This window comes from Mobula hypostoma, chromosome 12 (assembly GCF_963921235.1).
Source record: "Mobula hypostoma chromosome 12, sMobHyp1.1, whole genome shotgun sequence".
In the NCBI taxonomy this organism is placed as follows: Eukaryota; Metazoa; Chordata; class Chondrichthyes; order Myliobatiformes; family Myliobatidae; genus Mobula; species Mobula hypostoma.
This window is the reverse complement of record NC_086108.1, coordinates 104,635,546-104,657,807: the sequence shown is the minus strand read 5'-3', so window position 1 is coordinate 104,657,807 and position 22,262 is coordinate 104,635,546. Positions and strand designations below refer to the sequence as shown.

Genomic DNA, 22,262 nt, shown 5'->3' with positions numbered 1-22,262 from the left:
CTTCTGTCTCGTGGACGTCTGTGAAGAGTAACAATTTCAGGTAGTATACTGTATACATTCTCTGACATTAGTCATAGTCATACTTTATTGATCCTGAGGGAAATTGGTTTTCATTACAGTTGCACCATAAATAATTAAATGGTAATAAAACCATAAATAGTTAAATAGTAATATGTAAATTACGCCAGGAAATAAATCCAGGACCAGCCTATTGGCTCAGGGTGTCTGACCCTCCAAGGGAGGGGTTGTAAAGTTTGATGGCCACAGGCAGGAATGACTTCCTATGACGCTCTGTGTTGCATCTCGGTGGAATGAGTCTCTGGCTGAATGTACTCCTGTGCCCAACCAGTACATTATGTAGTGTTCAGGAGACATTGTCCAAGATGGCATGCAACTTGGACAGCATCCTCTTTTCAGACACCACCGTCAGAGAGTCCGGTTCCATCCCCACAACATCACTGGCCTTACGAATGAGTTTGTTGATTTTGTTCGTGTCTGCTACACTCAGCCTGCTGCCCCAGCACCCAACAGCAAACATGATAGCGCTGGCTACCGCAGACTCATAGAACATCCTCAGCATCGTCCAGCAGATGTTAAAGGACCTCAGTCTCCTCAGGAAATAGAGACGGCTCTGACCCTTCTTGTAGACAGCCTCAGTGTTCTTTGACCAGTCCAGTTTATTGTCAATTCGTATCCCCAGGTATTTGTAATCCTCCACCATGTCCACACTGACCCCCTGGATGGAAACAGGGGTCACCGGTGCCTTAGCCCTCCTCAGGTCTACCACCAGCTCCTTAGTCTTTTTCACATTGAACCATTTGAACCATCTGATATTTCTGGTTGAGATCCTTTATCAGAACTCCCTACTAAAATAATATTACTGCAAATAGAGCATAAGAGCTCTGAAAAATAAACTCAATACATGCAATGGGGAAAGGGATGGAATATTGTGAATATTTAAAGATGTAACAGCAACATTTTGAGATGACAAATTGCACAAAACTGAGGTCACCCTAACCCTCACAGGCCTATGCTGCCAAGCAAGGCAGAGAGTGACTGCAAATAAAGCTTTAAATCTGGCAGCCAAACTCCCCAGAATCACTGCAGCAGCAGGCTCCAAGGACCTTGATTACAGGCGGGCTTCTGCCACTTTGAAAGTAGTTTGATATCTTTCCCTTCATCGGAGCAGAAGTTAAGCCAACCACAAGGGAAAGCGATTGGTTACTGAGGAGGGTGAATGCAGTCACGTGCACCTGAGGACCTGCTATAAAGAGGCAGAAAGTGAACCTACAGTCACCTTGCTGTTTATAAAAATGAGGTGGATTATCCTTGCACTCGCCTTTGGTGTTGTGGGTAAGTTTAAAACGTCCTATTGTTTCGGTCTAGGGCAGAGGGTGCCTGTGATGGTCATAGTCATACTCTATTAATCCCGAGGGAAACTGGTTTTCGTTACAGTTGCACCAACCAAGAATAGAGTATAATTTACAGGCGCAAGTGGTAAAGGACCCCAGTTACATGGAAGATTTTAAAGGGTGTAGGATACACTGAATGGTTCCAATAGAGGAGACTGAGATATAGAAAAACAGTGAGCTGAAACAGGATTCTAAAAAATGACAAAAAGGGAAAGGCGATTGATTGATCAGTCAACTAATCAATCACAAGATTGGTTACTCTCTGGAGTAGTGGAGACTGAGGGGAGATCTGATAGAGGTTTATAAGATTATGAGAGGCAAAGATGGAGTAGACAGAGACGATCTTTCTCCCCAGGGTAGAAATGTCTAATACAGGAAGGCATTCATCTAAGGTGAAGGGGTAATTTCAAAGGAGATGTGAGAGGCAATTTTTTTACACGGAGAGTTGTGGGTACCAGGAATGCACTGCCTAGGGTGGCGGTACAGACAGATATATTAGGGATTTTTAAAAGACATTAGATAGGCACATGAATGTGAGAAAAATGGAAGGATATGGGCATTGTGTAGACATCAGGGATTAGTAAGGTGGCCCGTTTAATTACTAATTTAATTGGATCGGCACAGCATTATGGGCTGAAGGGCATGTTCCCCTGCTGTACTGTTCAATGTTCCGTGTTCTCTAATCATAGAGTAGGCTAAAAAGATGGCACTGTATTCTATGTTCTAGATGAGGGGACTTTATTTTCCTTTTCTTTTTGCAATTTAGAGTATATTACCAAACGTGGAGCCGGCTGGTGGCGCAGCGGCATCAGCACCGGACTTTGGAGCGAAGGCTCCCGAGTTCGAATCCAGCCGGCTCCCTTGCACGCTTTCTATCCGTGCTGGGTTGAGCGTCGAGCCAGCAACTCGGCCTCGTAAAAATAAGAAAGCCTGCTAAAAAAACACCGTCATGACGACGTCCCAATGATACCGCTGGAGTAAAGGGCTTTCTTCTTCTTCTTCTTTCTACCAAACGTGGGGAACTAATTCTACAGTGGTTTCATTTATAAAATGAAATTGGTTAGTTGCTATTCAGAAATAGTCTTGTAGGGTTAGAGTTATGGAGTCATAGAAAAGTACAGCACTGAAGCAGGTCCTTCTGCCCATCTAGTCCATGCTGTACAATTTAAACTGCCCACTCCATTGACCTGCACCGTCAATAACCTTCACTCAGAGGCTCGTGAGAGTGTGGAATGACCTGCCAGTGCAAGTGGTGCATGCGAGTTCGATTTCCATGTTTAAGAGAAGTTTGGATAGGCACCTGGATAATAGGGATATGGAAGGCTATGGTCGCAGTGCAGGTTGACGGGAGTAGGCAGTTTAAATGGTTTTGGCATGCACTAGATGGGCAAAAGGATTTGTTTATGTACTGTACTTCTCTATGACTCTATGACCATAGCCCTCTATACGCCAACCATACATATAGCTATCTAAACTTCACTTCAACATTGCAATCAAGCTCGCATGCATCACTTGCACTGGCAGCTCGTTCCACACTCTCACCACCCACTGAGGGAGTAAGTCTTCCCACACGTTCTCCTTAAACGTTTTACCTTTCACCCTTAACCCATGACTTCTGGTTGTAGTCCCACCCAACCTCTGTGTAAAAAAAAAGCCTGCTTACATTTACCCTCATAATTCTGTATTCCTCTATCAAATCTCCACTCAATCCTCTACATTCCAAGAAATAAAGTCCTCACTTATTCAGTCTTCCCTCAGGTCCCCCAGACACAGCAACATCCTTGTACATTTTATCTGTAGTCTTTCAGCCTTATTTACATCTTTCCTGTATGTGGGTGACCAAAACTCACCAACATCTTATACAACTTCAACATAACATCCCATCTCCTACACCAGTACTTTGATTTATGAAGACCAATGTGCCAAAAGCATTCTTTATGACCCCATCTATCTGTGATGCCACTTTCAGTGAATTACGTAGCTGTATTCCCAGATCCCTTTGTTCTACCACACTCCTCAGTGCCCTGCTGTTCACTGTGCAAGACCTACCCAGGTTGATCCTACAGAAGTGCAAAAGATCACACTTATCTGCATTAAATTCCATCCGCCACTTTTCAGGCCCTTTTTGTGAGGACGTAGGAGCAAACTGCAAGAATGAGTGATCTCCTCAGCTGAGCTACCTGAGCAAGAATTTGGACATCTCTTACACTCTCTGACGAGTTTATCAGTAAAACGACATTTTGAAAACAGAATGGTGGCTACAGAAAGACTTAATTAAGTAACAGACTAGGTCCTGATTACAAAATAAAATGATTATCCATAGATCTAACAGAAAATTGATTGAATGTTCCATTACAACAATAGAGGCACTCTATATCATAATGAGTGAAGTTCCCGAAACTTGGGTATCATTGCTGCAGAATTCCACGTCTTTAACTCTATGTTTTGCTTGCACTTCCCTGTTACCACATTAGCACAATTCATGTCCCCATTTACTGGTTATTAGTCCTCGCTATTCTTTCCCCTTCAGCAGAGGAGAAAATTTTGGATTGAGGTTAATCAGAATGAGAACCAGGTTTAATATCATCGGCATATGTGGCAAAATTTTTTCTTTGCAGCAACAGTACAATTCAATACATGATAATAAAAAAAGTAATTATAATGTGTAACATACATCAAAGTTGCTGGTGAACGCAGCAGGCCAAGCAGCATCTATAGGAAGAGGCGCAGTCGACGTTTCAGGCCGAGACCCTTCGTCAGGACTAACTGAAGGAAGAGTGAGTAAAGCTACACCTTTAGTTTGGAGGAAATGGGAGGAGCAAAAGGAGAAATTATTAAGAGTAAGGACTAATTCCGCTAGACGGAGCAGAGTGGTGGTAGAGGGGAACTGATTAGGTCTCCAGACCCTTGTCCATTCGTCCCCCCCATCCCTCCCCACTGATCTCCCTCCTGGCACTTATCCGTGTAAGCGGAACAAGTGCTACACATGCCCTTACACTTCCTCCCTTACCACCATTCAGGGCCCCAAACAGTCCTTCCAGGTGAGGCATCACTTCACCTGTGAGTCGACTGGGGTGATATACTGCGTCCGGTGCTCCCAATGTGGCCTTTTATATATTGGTGAGACCCGACGCAGACTGGGAGACCGCTTTGCTGAACATCTACGCTCTGTCCGCCAGAGAAAGCAGGATCTCCCAGTGGCCACACATTTTAATTCCACATCCCATTCCCATTCTGACATGTCTATCCACGGCCTCCTCTACTGTAAAGATGAAGCCACACTCAGGTTGGAGGAACAATACCTTATATTCCGTCTGGGTAGCCTCCAACCTGATGGCATGAACATTGACTTCTCTAACTTCCGCTAGGCCCCACCTCCCCCTCGTACCCCAGCTGTTACTCCTTTTTATGCACACATTCTTTCTCTCACTCTCCTTTTTCTCCCTCTGTCCCTCTGAATATACCTCTTGCCCATCCTCTGGGTCACCCCCCCCCCCGTCTTTCTCCCTAGGCCTCCTGTCCCATGATCCTCTCGTATCCCCTTTTGCCTATCACCTGTCCAGCTCTCGGCTCTATCCCTCCCCCTCCTGTCTTCTCCTATCATTTTGGATCTCCCCCTCCCCCTCCAGCTTTCAAATCCCTTACTCACTCTTCCTTCAGTTAGTCCTGACGAAGGGTCTCGGCCTGAAACGTCGACTGCGCCTCTTCCTATAGATGCTGCTTGGCCTGCTGCGTTCACCAGCAACTTTGATGTATGTTGCTTGAATTTCCAGCATCTGCAGAATTCCTGTTGTTTACGTTTAAATTATAATGTGTATGTATCTATGTGTTTATATATAGGTGTGTGTGTGTGTGTGTGTGTGAAATAGTTAAATTAAATAAACAGTGCAAAAATAGAAATAATAAAGTAGTGAAGTAGTGTTCATGGTTCAATGTCCATTCAGAAGTCGGATGCAGAGGGGAAGAAACTGCTCCTGAATCATTGAGTGCATGCCTTCAGGCTTCTGTACCTCCTTGATGGGAGCAATGAAAACAAGGGTGATGGGTGAAAATAAGGAGAACAAGGATCCTGGGTGATGGGGGTCCTTAATCATAGATGCCGCCTTTTTGAGGCATTGTTCCTCGAAGGTTTTCTGGATACTACAGAGGCTGTTCCCAAAATGGAGCTGAATGAGTTTACAACTTTCTGCAGCTTAATTCAATCCTGTACAGTAGCTCCCCCCACCCCACCCCACCCCCAATACCAGACAGTGATGCAGCCAGTTAAAATGCTCTCCACAGTACATCTGTAGAAATTTACGAGTGTCTTTGATGACGTACCAAATCTCCTCAAATTCCTAGTGAACTATAGCCACTGTTGGGTCCAGGGTAGATCCTCAGAGTTATCGACACCCAGGAACTTGAAGTTACTCACTCTTTCCATTTCTGATCCCTCTATGAGGACTGGTGTGTGTTCCCTCTTCTTCTCCTTTCTAAAGTTTACAATCAGTTCTTTGATACTGATGTTGAGTCCAAGGTTGTTGCTGCAACACCACTCAACTAGTTGATATATCTCATTCCTGTACCTCATCTCATCACCATCTGAAATTGAGCGCTGCATGAACCTGATGGATCAAATTACCTCTTCTACTAGAAGGCACAGATAGTAGTGTCTTCACTTCATTGCACCAGCGACGTGGGTTCGCTCATGACTTCAGGTGCTCTCTAGGTGGTGTCTGCATGTTCTCCCCTACCTGAGATCCAGGCACATACCAGAGGAGTTCACACTGGTAGTTGATTTGCCAACTGTAAGTTGTCTCTAAGTGTTGATGAATGGAAAGAATTGAGAGAAAATAAAGAGAATAGAAAAAAGATTCATGTAGAGTTGCCTAAATGAGCGGTTTATGGTCGGTGTGGACTTGTTTCTCTATGACCATGAGGCAAAACACACAAATACTGAACAATCTCACCAGGCCAGGCAGCATCTATGGAGAGGAGTAAATATTTGACGTTTTAGGCCAAGACCTTTTATACTCCATGGCTCTAATCATTCAAGTGAAATATTAAGTACAGACTAAGAGTAAATTTGCAAATTGCTTTGTGAACTTCGCATTTATTTTAAGATTCTTTTTTTTTACCCCACAGGAAGCCAGCAACTACAGTACGGTAAGGACTTCGCTTAAGCATGCCAACTTTTATAAAGTTCAAGTTTATCGTCATTCAACCATATGCATGCATACTGCCAAACAAAAAAAATTTCAGCTAATCCTATTGCAAGGTGCACAACACAGTACATATGATTATACACAATGCATAATGTGATATTAATAGAAATAAATTAATAAATCATAAAATATATTCCAGGCAATTGACATTTGGTGAAAGGTGCATTTACAACACGTTAAGAAGTGAACAGTTTAATACTGCTGGTGCTTAATACAGTACATGTTGAGACCTGGGTGGTGGCAGGGAGTTCAGTAATCTCACAGCCTGGGGGAAGAACTGTTTCTTGTCCTAATGCCATGGTACCTCCTCCCTGATAATAGGGACGGGTGGGAGAGATCATTGACTATGCTAAGAGCCCGGCATATGCAGTGCTCCTGATAAATATCTCAGGTGGGTGGAAGAGAGACCCCGATGATCTTCTCAGCATTCCTCACAATCCCTTATACAGGCCCTGGTGGTAGTTAATCACTCATTGGGTGCTTTTCACTTACAGAGCCATTTTTCAATCCAAAGAAAGTTTACCTTTACCAGTATCAAGGGGTCATTTTTACGGGCCTTCCAGAAAAAGAACTGACTAAAGGAGGTCTTAAGATCACCAGCAAAGTGGAAATCAGTGCAAAGGGGCAGAGGAACTATGTCCTCAAGGTAAGGAGCTTCTACCTTCTGCGAGTGCCACCAGCCATCATTATTTAAGCTCTCTGGATATTTATTTATTTGGACATACAGTACGCTAACGGGCCCTTCCGGCCCAATGAGCTTGCACCATCCAATTATACCCATGTGACCATTTAACTTGCTGACCTGTACGTCTTTGGAATGTGGGAGGAAACCAGCGCATCCCGAGGGAGCCAACAGCAGTCACAGGAAGAGCATACAAACTCATTTCAGACACAGCTTACTGGCATTGTGATAGTGTAACTGTGCTACCCGCACCCCCCCCCCCCGCCGTATCCTTCCTTCTAGTCCATCTTCATAGTGTGTTCATTCAGGAAGGTTAACCGTATCATCAAGGCTACCTGCCTCTCTAGTCATTCCTTTATTTTTTCTCTTCTACCTTCTGGGAGAAAATAAAGGAGTTTGAAAGCCCAGTTGACCAGACTCGAAAACACCTTCAACCCCGCTGCTGTCAGACTCCTGAACCAAACACCTCCCTCACATCCCCTTCCTGGTGGGGCTGCCATGTTAGTGAGTCCTTAATTCTACCACTTCTGCTCTTGTTACTTCAGCATTTCTTTTAGCACTGCCTTAGTGTGCACTGTGATCTCTGCACTGTGATCTCTGCACTGTTCTGATCTATTATGTTCTTGTTGCAGTATTTAGTGTTGTATTTATTATTGCCATGTTTTGGAGGCCCTCCATTGGTCGAGGTAGACCGTGGATTTTGTGTCCGAGCTGTCTCTATGATATGCCATCCAGTCCACAAGTCAGGGCAGTACAATATGGAGAGCAAGCTGTTACCTATGCAGCAGGCTCCCCCTCTCCACGCATCTGATGAATCCAAAGGAATGGACAGAGACCAATACAGTTTGGCAGCAGCGGTGTTACAGGAATTGCCAGTCAGTGTTGAACTCAATCTAAGACTACTTCAGGGATTCCAGCTCTGGAATTTTCCCTCTGGGTTTACTCCCGAAATCTCCTCCATGAGTGGGTATAGCCAAGACTACGGAAATTTGAGATCAGAGTTTTCCTTCTCCTTGAGAAGCAGCCAACCTTGGCTGACAAAACCCATCTGCCCAAATCGAGTTGTTTTAAGGTGCCAGTAAGCTGGTTTTGGCTGTTCTCCTGTCAGTAGAAACAGCTCCGTCTGGCTTAGTCGTTAAGCCATTCATGAAGGCCAAGAGCTTGACTTGGTTCTCAGAGGCTATTTGAGGAGCACGCCATTGGGAGAATTTAATAGGTTGTGGAAGCTTATCCCCATTATCAACCCCCCCCCCCCACTATAACAACCTGAAGGAACTATTGCCATTTTACTCTGTGAGTTTCACATGAACAAAGAATCTCATTTTACCCTGCTGTACATGGCATGAACTAAACTAAATCAGAAAGTACAGTATGCTTTCTGCTCGTGGCCTCAGGAAATCTCACTGGAAGCCAAGTCACAAATACTGTATCAGCTGTGAGCCAGAAACCTGTGTTTAAATAAAGACAAAGATATTAGCTTTGTTTGTCACACGCACATTGAAAGATGCAGTGAAACACATTCGTTCTTTTGTTAAGTGCCATGTTGTATGACGTGGGCGATCATGGTACTTCCATGAGCATGATTGTGCTTCTCCAACCTGAGGGTGGCCTCACCATTGGGTAAACCAAAACTGTCTTCATACGTTGTTAGGTTAAGGCAGGACAGGACATGAAGAGAAGGTGGTACAGCCCTGGGGAGAGTTATTGAACAGTGATACCTCCAGGTGCATGTATATAGTTCTCTGAAATTGGAGAAGAATTAAAAGGCAAGAGTGGGAAATAGAGGAGAGGGAATTTTTGTTCACCGGTGGGAGAAATCGATATTCATGCCATCAGGTCAGAGGGTACCCAAATGAAATATAAGGTGTTGCTCCTCCACCCCAAGGGCGGCCTCATCATGGCACAAGAGGAGGCCATGGATTGACACTTCAGAAAGGAAACGGGAAACAGAATTAAAATGTTTGGCCACCAGGAAGTCCCACTTCTGGTAGATGGTGCAGAGGTACTTGACGAAGTGGTCCCCCAATTTATGATTGGTCTCATCAATGTAGCAGAGACCACATCGGGAGCACCAGATGCAATAGACACAATTTAAACTTCTGTATGCAGAATATAAAATATAGTGACTGAGGGAGAGAAGGACTGCAGATGCTAGAATCTGGAGCAACTCACAAAACACTGAAGAACCTCAGCAGGTTGGGAGAGAAACTCAGCATCTATGGAAGGAAATAGAAAGTCAACATCTAGGGTCAAGAGCCTTCATCTGGACGGGTCAGAAGTTTGTGTCGCAGTTACAGAGAACGTAAGGTGCAGGTTGACAAATAAAATACATGGGACTCAATGGGTTAACTTGGAGATACAGACTTCCACCTTTTAGCATCTGAGAGATCCATTCGAGAATCTGATAACAATGGGATAAAAGTTGTCTTTGAGCCTGATGGTACGTGTTCTGTCTTCTGCCGGATAGGAGAGAAAAGAAGAGAGAATGACGAGGGTGAAGGGGTCCTTGATAATGTTGGTTGCTTTCTCAAGGCAGCAGAAAGAGTAGACAGGAGGGAAGGCTTCCATGACTCCACGACTCTGTTCAATTTCTTGTGGTCATGGATAGAGCAGTTGCCATATCAGGATAAGATGTCCTCTGTGCTATATGAAAAGAATTTGGTGAGGGTAAAATGGAACATAACAAATTTTGTTAGCTACCTGAGGAAGTGGAGGTGCAGGTGAACTTTCTAGAGTGTGATAACAGTGGGATAGAAGCTGTCCTTGAGTCTGGTGGTACCCGTACCTGAACGTTTCTGTCATCTGCTGGATGAGAGGGGAGAGGAAAGAATGATTAGGGTGGGAGGGGTCCTTGATTACATTGGCTTCTTTCATGAGGTGGCGGGAAGTGTAGACAGTACTCTGTAAAAAGACATATCATTAAAAGTATATTACTCTTTTCTATCTTCAGCTCTTGTCACCTGAAATCCATGAGTTCAGTGGGTCTTGGCCGGATGAGGAGTTCATTCCGTCTCGGAAACTGACTCGGAAGTTGACTCCCCAGCTGACCCAGCCAGTCATATTTGAGTACAACTGGGGGCGAGTTGGAAATCTCTTTGCCCGTCGAGGCATTTCTGAAAACGTCCTCAACATCCAACGGGGCATTCTCAACATGCTTCAGATCAGCATTAAGAGGAATCAGAACATCTATGAGTTGCAAGAGGTATTGTGTTTCTGATTGTCACCACTTACACGATGAGGGACATTAATTGCTCAGATATAATTTTCTGTGTCTGGTTAATGGTAAGCAGATTGCCATTAACTATGAGGAGATTGCCATCAGGAGGTAATACCAGTATATTCATGGGAGCATATAGGGATTGAGTTTTTTTGTGCGCATGCGCCGGTCGTGCATGCAGCCTGTTACAGTTGCTCCGTCTATTTTCTTACTTTTTAAACTTTTTAACTTAGGTTATTTGTTGTTTTTTTTTCTCACGGTAACACGTTGAAGCTGCACCCTCTCTAACATGCTGGTGGAGAGAGTTTTATTTGTTTTTTTAGCGCTGGAAATAGTTACATTCGGACACATCTCATTAGCGGGGCAACAGTATGGTCGCATTGTTTATTCCAGGGACCAGCTGATTGCGCTTATGCCGGCTGGTTTAGTGAACAGAGCGGCGGACACCCCGGCTGAAATCTGGAGGAAAACACACAGAGGATGCAGAGGGGGATCAAAAAGGCGAGGGAGGAGGACCGGGTCAAGACAACAGAGGCTTATGGAGAGGAGAAGTTATAAGCCGCGTCTCCCGTCTCTCATCATGGGCAATGTGAGATCACTGGGTAATAAAATGGACAAATTGACGGCACTTGTCAGGAGTCAGAGAACATTTCGGGAGAGCAATGTCATGTGTTTTACTGAAACGTGGCTGCATGAGGACATACCTGATCAAAACATTTCCATAGAGGGCTTCCAGACCGTTCGGGCTGACCGGAATTACACTGAGAGCGGTAAGTGAAGGAGGGGGGCTTGCTGTTCTGGTAAATAACAGATGGTGCAATCCTGGTCATATTACGATCAAGGAACATGTTTGTAGCCCGGATATTGAACTTTTTGCTGTTGGACTCCAGCCATATTATTTGCCAAGGGAAATCTCGCATGCAATTGTGGTTGTTGTGTACATCCCTCCCTCTGCCAACCCGACGTTGGCGTGTAACATCATTTACACTGTCATAGCCAGATTACAAACCCAGCACCCAAGTGCCCTCATTACCATCTCGAGTGACTTCAACCATGTTACCATGGTTAGAACACTGCCCAACTTCACGCAGTGTATGAGCTATACAACTAGAGGGGAAAGGACTCTGGATTTGATGTACGCTAACGTTAAGGATGCATACAGCTCCTCTCTCCTCCCCCCACTGGGAAGGTCAGATCACAACCTGGTGCATCTAAAATCCTGCTACGTGCCTCTGGTGAAGAGTAAACTTGCAACCTCGAGGACAGTGAGGAAATGGTTGGAGGAGGCTTATGAGGCGCTCCAGGGTTGTTCTGAGGTGACAGACTGGCAGGCACTCTGTGAGCCACATGGAGAGGATATTGATGGGCTCACAGAGTGCATCACTGATTACATCAACTTCTGTGTGGACTGCAATGTTCCAACAAGAACTGTCCTTTGTTATTCAAATAACAAACCATGGGTGACAAAGGACATTAAGGACATCCTGAACGCTAAAAAGAGGGCGTTTAGACATGGAAATAGGGAGGAGCTGAGGACAATACAGAGGGACCTGAAAGCCAGGATCAGGGAGGCTAAAGACAGGTACAGGAGGAAGCTTGAGTGGAAACTCCAGCAAAACAACATGAGAGAGGTCTGGAGGAGGATGAGGACCATCACTGGGTTCCAGCAAACTAGCAACAGAGGAGCTGAAGGCAGTGTGACAGGGCCAACGAACTTAATCTGTTCTTTAACAGATTTGACATTGTGGCCCCTGCCCATCCCCCACATGAGTCATCTGTTGTCGGCCCCCAACCAACACATATTCCACTCTACCCTCCTACCCCTCCTCACAGTCCCCCTCCCTGCTCTCTTGACTATACCCCTTCCCCACACGAAACCACCACGGTGGGCTTCACAGCAGAACAGGTGAGAAGACAGCTGAAACGTCTCAACCCAAGCCAGGCTGCAGGACCAGAGGTGTCAGTACCAGGGTGCTCAAAGCCTGTGCCCCTCAGCTATGTGGAGTACTTCGCCATGTCTTCAACCTGAGCCTGAGGCTCCGGAGGGTTCCTGTACTGTGGAAGACGTCCTGCCTCGTCCCTGTGCCGAAGACACTGCGCCCCAGCGGCCTCAATGACTACAGACCGGTAGCATTGACCTCCCACATCATGAAGACCCTGGAGAGACTTGTTCTGGAGCTGCTCTGGCCTATGGTCAGGCCACAGTTAGATCCCCTCCAGTGCGCCTACCAGCCCCAACTAGGAGGATGCCATCGTCTACTTGCTGAACCGTGTCTACGCCCACCTGGACAAGCCAGCGAGCACTGTGTGGGTCATGTTTTTTGACTTCTCCAGTCGTTCAACACCATCCGCCCTGCTCTGCTGGGGGAGAAGCTGACAGCAATGCAGGTGGATGCTTTCCTGGTGTCATGGATTCTTGATTACCTGACTGGCAGACCACAGTACAACAGAGTGATCAGCAGCACTGGGGCTCCACAGGGGACTGTCTTGTCTCCCTTTCTCTTCACCATTTACACCTTGGACTTCAACTACTGCACAGAGTCTTGTCATCTTCAGAAGTTTTCTGATGACTCTGCCGTAGTTGGATGCATCAGCAGGGAAGATGAGGCTGAGTACAGGGCTACGGTAGGAAACATTGTCACATGGTGTGAGCAGAATTATCTGCAGCTTAATGTGAAGAAGACTAAGGAGCTGTTGGTAGACCTGAGGAGGGCTAAGGTACCGGTGACCCCTGTTTCCATCCAGGGGGTCAGTGTGGACATGGTGGAGGATTACACATACCTGGGGATATGAATTGACAATAAACTGGACTGGTCAAAGAACACTGAGGCTGTCTACAAGAAGGGTCAGAGCCATCTCTATTTCCTGAGGAGACTGAGGTTCTTTAACATCTGCCAGACGATGCTGAGGATGTTCTACGAATCTGTGGTGGCCAGTGCTATCATGTTTGCTGTTGTGTTCTGGGGCAGCAGGCTGAGGGTAGCAGACACCAACAGAATCAACAAACTCATTTGTAAGGCCAGTGATGTTGTGGGGATGGAACTGGACTCTCTGGTGGTGTCTGAAAAGAGGATGCTATCCAAGTTGCATGCCATCTTGGACAATGTCTTCCATCCACTACATAATGTATTGGTTGGGCACAGGAGTACATTCAGCCAGAGACTCATTCTACCAAGATGCAACACAGAGCGTCATAGGAAGTCATTCCTGCCTGTGGCCATCAAACTTTACAACTCCTCCCTTGGAGGGTCAGACTCCCTATGCCGACAGGCTGGTCCTGGACCCTGGACTTATTTCCTGGCATAATTTACATATTACTATTTAATTATTTATGGTTTTATTACTATTTAATTATGGTGCAACTGTAATGAAAACCAATTTCCCCCGGGATCAATAAAGTATGACTATGACTTAACAGGCCTTTCGGCCCATCACGTCTTTACTCATAGACAAGTGTCCATTTATACACTAATCCTTTCCAAAAGATTTAAAGATTGGAGATTTGCATTATTTGTGACATATGTATAGAAACATACAGTGAAGTGAGTTGTTTGCATCAAGGACCAACACAGTCCAAGATGTGCTGGGCACGGCCCGCAAGAGTCACCACGCTTCCAGTGCGAACCAAGCATGCCCCCCCAATTTACTAACTCTAACCCATACGTCTTTGGAATGTGGCAAGAAATAAAAGTATCTGGAAGAAACCCAAGTGTTCATGGGGAGAACATACAAATTCCTTAACAGACAGCGGCAGGAATTGAACCCACTATGCTACCGCGCTGCCTACAATGCTTTCCTTAATCCTTTTTTATTCCCCCCACCTTCCCAAAACTACAAAACCATTTTCAGGACAGCAGAAAAGATTATTGGCTGCAATCTACCGACACTGCAGTGTCCATGACAAAGTAGGCAGAAGGAAATCATTGTGGATTCAACCCACCTTGCAAATTGCCTTTTCCAGAACCTCCCTTCTGGAAAGCATTACAGGGCTATTGAAACAAAAAAAAAACAAACAAACTTCACACCATCTTAAAAGTTTCTTTCCCCAGACATTTAATCTCATTAACCATTCTAGTTAGCCTCACCCCCTTCTATCTATGTGGGAGGAAACCAGAGCATTTGTATGTATAATTCTGCTTATATTGTAAATACAAGTTGGTATTTATATATTTAAGCACTTTTATTCCATATCTGTACTTCTAACTTTATTTTTAGATAACTCTTTATAGTAGTTGAATGTCATTTCTGTTGCATGTCACACCAATGCATCTCAACAAATTCCTGTTACATGTAAATCTACATGACAAATAACATGAGGAATTCTGCAGATGCTAGAAATTCAAGCAACACACATCAAAGTTGCTGGTGAACGCAGCAGGCCAGGCAGCATCTCTAGGAAGAGGTACAGTCGACGTTTCGGGCCAAGACCCTTCGTCAGGACTAACTGAAAGAAGAGCTAGTAAGAGATTTGCAAGTGGGAGGGGGAGATCCAAAATGATAGGAGAAGACAGGAGGGGGAGGGATGGAGCCAAGAGCTGGACAGGTGATTGGCAAAAGGTCAAACTTCCGCTAATGCCCCACCTCCCCCTCGTACCCCATCTGTTATTTATTTATATACACCACACATTCTTTTTCTCTCTCTCCTTTTTCTCCCTCTGTCCCTCTCACTATACCGCTTGCCCATCCTCTGGGTTCCCCCCCCCACCGCCTTTTCTTTCTCCCTAGGCCTCCTGTCCCATGATCCTCTCATATCCCTTTTGCCAGTCACCTGTCCAGCTCTTGGCTCCATCCCTCCCCCTCCTGTCTTCTCCTATTATTTTGGATCTCCCCCTCCCCCTCGTACTTTCAAATCTCTTACTAACTCTTCCTTTGTTAGTCCTGACGAAGGATCTCGGCCAGAAACGTTGATTGTACCTCTTCCTACAGATGCTGCCTGGCCTGTTGCATTCACCAGCAACTTTGATGTGTATTATATGACAAATAAAGTTGATTCTTAACCCTTGATCAGCACTCTCCAGATTCAACCAGTCACCCAACACACTAGGGGCAACTTCTAGTGAGCAAAGCTAACATTTTGCAATTTTTGGATTTTTGGGATCGCCAGAGGGAAAACCCGCAAAGACAGCATGGAAACTCCACACGAACACGATCGGGTCTCTGGAGATGTGAGGCAGCAACTCTTCACTGTGCTAATGAAGGAACAGCGGTCTATATTCACATCACAATGATTTTGGCTTCATTCTAGATGAAACCTTGGTGATTACTTGCAGTGCAAGAAATTGGTAGATTAGTTTATATTTTCAGCTTTATTATCACTGACATAGTTCAGGAAATCTGTTACTTTATGGCAGCAGTACAGTGAAATTCAGAAAATATACTATAAATTACAATAAGAATATATAAGAAATAACTAGTGCAAAAAGCGAGAAATTAGTGAGATATGTTGTGGATTTTTTTATTTTGCAGCTGCAAAAGAATACATAATTTTTTACTTTGCAATAAAAAATATATTAAAATAAGTAAGCCATGAAGAAAGAGACCAAAATAATGGGGTGGCGTTCATGGGTTCATTGGCCTGTTCAGAAATCTGATGGTGGAGGGGAAGGAGCTGTTCCTAAAACATTTACTATGTGTCTTAAGGCTCCTGTATCTCCTCCATCATGGTAGTAATGAAAAGAGGTCATGTTCTGAATGTTAAAGATTCTTGAACAATGAATGACGCCTTCTTGAAGATGTTGTCGAGGGTAGGGAGGATTGTGCCTGTGATAGAGCTGCCTGAGTTTACAATCCTCTGCAACCTTTTCTGATCCTGTTTATTGTAGGTTGGTGAGTGAATTCCCAGATATGGATCCAAAGATAATGAAGAACAACATAGCTTCCTGAGAGTGAAATCATAGCTCAATATGGATGTCTAAAGAGTTTTTAGTCCATTGGCCTTCATAAATCAGGATATTGACTGCAGGAGTTGGAGGCTAGTGCCCATGTACTGAGGTACAGTGAAAACATTGTTTTCCATGTCATCCATACAGATTATTTCACCACACCTGGCACTCGTTGCAGATATAATATTTGTTTGGTTAATAAACCAGCAGGATTACTTGGCTTAAATTGTGCTGAGTTTGCTATGTGTTGCTGCAACTGCTTTATCCCAGCAAGGGAAACAACATCTCACTGAAAATGCTAAGGCTTGTGACAGTCATGGGGTTGATCCATTGACATTAAACACCTAGCTTCTAACTTGTTCTGCCTACCATTGAGAAATGAACAATGGGAAGCTTGCTTGAACTGTAATTGTCCACGTAGTGAAGGAATCTCACTGTGCTGTTGGGAAGGGAGTTCCATGATTTGGGTCCAATGACAATGAAAGAAGGGGGATATACTTCCAGGTCAAATTGCATCTGATGGATGGATGCACCGTGTGTCATGGTTCTGTTTGGTTGTTCCCCTTTAATGCTCCTTTCTCCCTGATTATGCCCTATTACAGACATTAGATTTCCAATTGCTGCTAGTTTACTCAATTATGGTACACCTGGTTTGCATCAGAGACTGTGAAATGAGTACAATGGTGTCACTACACAGGCTCGCCAGTTTGTTGGCCGACTCTTGTGAGAGTAAGCCTTGTTTCCTATTCCTGAGAATTGTTCGTTCTAAGCTTTGCGTCGTCTCCTGGATATCGGCTCCCCGTTCGCAGAAGTGCTACGCCTAACGACTCTGCCTCAGCATCTGTGTCCTGCACTTGGGTTCGTCCCCAGCCACGTCCGTGCAACACCATGTTGAGTATCCTAACTGATTGAATCATGGCCTGGTGTGGAAGGTGTTGTTGCAATGGCTAGATATAGCTGTTCTCTTCAATTGTTTTCATGATTTGTGTTTTTTTTTCTTTCTCTTGTGCATGAGGTGTTTTTTTTTATTGTGTTTTTTTTTTGAGTTTCTTGCTTTGTGGCTACCTGTGAGCAAATAAATCTCAAGGATGTATAATTTGTATATTCTTTGATAATAAATCTGCTTTGAATCTTTGAATCACCAGTGCGCAGGAAGGGAAAAGCCTACAGAAAGTGGTGGACACAGCCCAGTCCTTCATGGGCAAAGCTCTCCCCTCCATCGAGCACATTTACACGTCACAAGGAATCAGCATCAATCATTAAGGACCTCACTGTCATGCCATGCTCTCTTCTCACTACTACCGTCAGGCAAGAGGTAGAGGAGCCTAAAGTCCCACTCCACTATTTAAGGAACATTTATTACCTGATAATCATCAGTCTCCTGAACCAGTGTGAATAACTTCACTCACTGCAATACTGAACTAATTCCACAACCTAGGAACTCATTTTCAAGCACTCTACAATTCATGTTCTCAGTATTACTTTCTTGTTTGCACAATTTCTCTTTTCAAGTCAAGTCAAGTTTATTGTCATTTAACTATATATATGTATGTGTGTGTATAACATATATAACCATATAATGTATATAGAAATGAGACATTTCTTCAGACTAGGGTGTAAAGGACAATAGATTGGATTAGATTAGATTAGATTCAACTTTATTGTCATTGTGCCAAGTACAGATACAAAGCCAATGAAATGCAATTAGCATCTAACCGGAAGTGCAAAAGAATAGTATTATTTACAAAATAACTGCGAATAAAAAGTAAGTGCTACAGCACACAAATATAAAAGTACTGAGACAGTACAATATGGGTGCAATACTGCTTAGCGCTGTGATGTGAGGTTCAGCAGGGTCACAGCCTCAGGGAAGAAACTCTTCCTGTGCCTGCTGGTGCGGGAGCGGAGGCTCCTGTAGCGCCTACCGGATGGGAGAAGAGTAAAAAAGTCCATGATTAGGGTGAGATGCATCCTTGATAATGCTTTTCGCCCTGCCCAGGCAGCGTTTATGGTAGATGTTCTCAATGGTGGGCAACTGAGTGCCGATAATCTGCTGGGCAGTTTTCACCACCCACTGGAGTGCTTTGCAGTCTGATACGGGACAATTGCTATACCACATTGAGATGCAGTTGGTGAGTATACTCTCAATGGCACAGCAGTAAATGTCTGTCAGTATCCTGGGACAGAGGTGAGCTTTCTTGATATTCCACAGAAAATAAAGGCGCTGTTGCACCTTTTTGACCAGGATGGAGGAGTTCAGGGACCGGGTGAGATCATCAGAAATGTGGACACCAAGGAATTTGAAGCTTGATACACGCTGCACTACAGCTCCGTTGATGTAGATGGGGACATGAGTGTGGCTCCTAGCATCCCCGAAGTCCACAATAATCTCCTTGGTCTTCTGCGTGTTAAGAGCCAGGTTGTTATCAGCACACCACGCAGCCAGGCGCTGGACCCCATCCCTGTAGGCCGTCTCGTCATCCCCTCTGATCAGGCCAACCACCGTGGTGTCATCTGCGACTTAATTATGGAGTTAGAACCGTGTACAGGAACACAGTCATGACACACATAACACAATATAACTTATGAAGGTACAGATAAAATTACACATAAATAACAAACTGAAGTATATTAATTTTAAACATTGGAAGGTATGCAACAGATTAATCAGAGACTCTTTGAATACTATGCAGTCAGGAGTTCAGAAGCCTAATGGCCTGGGGCCAGAAACTGTTTCTCATCATTTTGCACATTGGTTATTTGTCGGTCTTTGTTTATGTATAGTTTTTCATAAGTTCTATTATTTATTTTCATGTAAAATACCTATAAGCAAATGAATCTCAGGGTGGTATAATTTAACATATAGCTACTTTGATAATAACTTTAACTTTGATCATGTGTTCATACAGTTGTTGTTCTCTTAGCAGCAAAGGTGAACCTATGGTACATGTAAAAATTTTGTTAGTACATGGTTTGCAGTGCTGCCCTTAGATTCTCTAAACCCTACCCATAATAAAAAATCAAATAAAATTATCCTTACTGCGAAGTGAAGCAACACATGCTTTTTTTTTTAAACAACCCAAGAGCTGAAAGATGTTTTTACAGGAAACATGACACCAGCTGTGTGGTTGCAAGAAAGTATGACGTTGATCCTTTACTCTCTGTGCACCCATAACTGTCGCCACCCACAGCCCCAATCTGCTAATTAAATTTGCAGATGATACTACACTGATTGGCCTTACCTCAAGTAATGAGACAGGCTACAGAGAACTTATCACCCTGACACAGTGGTGTCAAGAAAACAATCTCTCCCTCGATGTCACAAAAACTAAGGAGCTGGTTGTGGACTACAGGAGGAACGGAGACAGGCTAACCCCCATTGACATCAATGAGAGGGTGAACAGCTTCATGTTCCTCGGTATACACATCACCGAGGATCTCATTTGGTCTGTACATATATCGGCTGTGTGGTGAAAAAAGCACAACAGCACCTCTTTCACCTCAGATGGTTGAAGAAGTTTGGTATGAGTCCCCAAACCCTAAGGACTTTCTACAGGGGCACAACTGAGAGCATCCTGACTGGCTGCATCACTGCCTGGTATGGGAACTGTACTTTCCTCAATCGCAGGACACTGCAGAGTGGTGTGGACAGCCCAGAGCATCTGTGGATGTGAACTTCCCACTATTCAGGACATTTATAGCAACAGACACATTAAAAGGGCCCAAAGGATCATTGGGGACCTGAGTCACCCCAATCACAAACAGTTTCAGCTGCTACCATCCAGGAAACGGTACCACAGCATTAAAGCCAGGACCAACAGGCTCCGGGACAGCTTCTTCCACCAGGCCATCAGACTGATTAATTCACACTTTTGCAATTGTATTTCTAAGCTATATTGACTGTTCTGTTGTATATCTTACTATTTATTACAAATTACTATAATTTGCAGGCTCTTGAGAAGCTGTCCATGAGGCGTTGCAGTTGCTCTTCAGAGTGTGTTGCCAGTGCCGCGTCGTCTGCAAACAACATGTCCCTGATGAGTACTTCACGAACCTTGGTTTTTGCCCTCAGCCGGGACAGACTGAACAGCCGCCCGTCCTATCTGGTGTGGACGTTGATGTTCCAAAGGCATGCTTCAGCATGACAGTGAAGAAGATGCCAGACAGGGTGGGGGCAAGCACACAGCCCTGCTTCACACCGCTGCGGATGTTGAAGGCCTCCGAAGAAGAGCCGTCGAACTGAACGACGCCCTTCATGTCTGTGTGGAATGACTGAACTATCCTGAGGAGCCTCGGGGGACAACCAACCCTGGTGAGGATTTTGAACAGGCCGTCTCTGCTCACAAGGTCGAAGGCCTTCGTAAGGTCAATGAAAGCGACGTAGAGTGGTTGTCTTTGCTCTCTGCATTTCTCTTGTAGCTGTCGAAGGGAGAAGATCATGTCGATTGTGAAGCGTTCCGACCCTAAACCACACTGAGACTCGGGATATACCCTTTCGGCTATTTTCTGCAGTTTGTTTAGGACCACGCGGGCGAAGACCTTCCCAACGATGCTCAGCAAGGAGATTCCCCTGCAGCTGTTACAGTCGCTTCTGTCCCCTTTGTTCTTATATATGGTGACAATGTTGCAGTCTCTCATGTCTTGCGGCACTGCTCCCTCTGTCCAGCACTGGCACAGTAGTTCGTGCAGGTGGTTTATCAGGACACCCTTTGCGCATTTGATGGCTTCTGGTGAAATGCCATCCAATCCTGGTGCCTTCCCAGTGGGCAGGCTGTTGATGGCTTTACTCAGCTCTTCGGCAGTCGGCAATGCATCAAGTTCCTCCATGACAGGCAGGCATTTCACAGCATCTAGTGCACTGGCCGAGATGCTATTTTCTCTGAAGAAGAGTTCAGAGTAATGCTCCACCCATCTCTCCATATGCTTGCCTTTGTCATTGATGGTCTCGCCTGTATGGTTTTCAATGGTGCTGTCTTGCTCTGGGTTGGCCCGATGGCTTTCTTGATCCCCTCGTACACTCCACGGTTGTTGCCTGTGTCAAATGATGACTGAATGCTTTCGCATAGTTGTAGCCAGTAGTCATTTGTACAGCGTCTGGCTGTTTCCTGGGCCTTGCTTCTTGCTGTCCTTAGCGCTTACAGTGTTGCCTGGGTGGGGTGGCGGTTGTGCTCTAGTAGTGCAACACGCTTCACCTCCATGACAGGGCTGCCAGGACTTCAGCTTGACTATCAGCCTGAAGAAAACCAACATGTTGGGCCAAGACGATGAGCACCCCCCACCATTACCATCAACATCTACGAACTGGAGGTAGTTCACGAGTTTACATACCTTGGCTCCACCACCACGGACAGCCTCTCCCTAGACCCCGAGATCAATAGACGGATCGGACGAGCAGCCTCAACATTCGCCAGGCTGACAAAGAGAGTCTGGGAGAACAGAAAGCTGACGATGCACACCAAAGTTGCAGTCTACGGGGCCTGCGTCCTCAGCACACTGCTTTACGGCAGCGAGACCTGGAGCCTCTACTACAGACAAGAGCAGCATCTCAACGCCTTCCACCTTCGCAGCCTGAGACGCATCCTGGACATCATGTGGACTGACCAAGTCACCAACAATGAGGTCCTGGCCCAAGCCCAGATACCCAGCCTCTTCACCCTGCTCCAACAACGTCATCTCCGCCGGCTGGGCCACGTACACCACATGTCAGACGGGAGGATCCTGAAAGACCTGCTGTACGGGGAGCTGGCCTCTGGCAAGAGGGCACAAGGGCGGCCTCATCTTAGTTTCAAAGACGTTTGCAAGAGAGACATGAAGTCACTGAAAATGAACGTCGAGAGGTGGGAGGACATCGCAAGCGATCGCTCT

The 22,262-nt window shown here is 45.2% G+C and overlaps 1 protein-coding gene across 1 annotated transcript in view; it reads left to right on the top strand.

The window, feature by feature from the left end:
- Window positions 1–1,249: 1,249 nt before the first annotated feature.
- LOC134355055 (vitellogenin-like) overlaps window positions 1,250–22,262 on the top strand; it is a 147,182-nt gene continuing 126,169 nt past the window's right edge. The window contains exons 1-4 of the mRNA XM_063064754.1: window positions 1,250–1,353; window positions 6,537–6,557; window positions 7,111–7,262; window positions 10,249–10,500. Of these exons, the coding sequence (XP_062920824.1) occupies window positions 1,314–1,353; window positions 6,537–6,557; window positions 7,111–7,262; window positions 10,249–10,500 (465 nt within the window). The 5' untranslated portion in view covers window positions 1,250–1,313. The remainder of the gene's footprint in view (window positions 1,354–6,536; window positions 6,558–7,110; window positions 7,263–10,248; window positions 10,501–22,262) is intronic.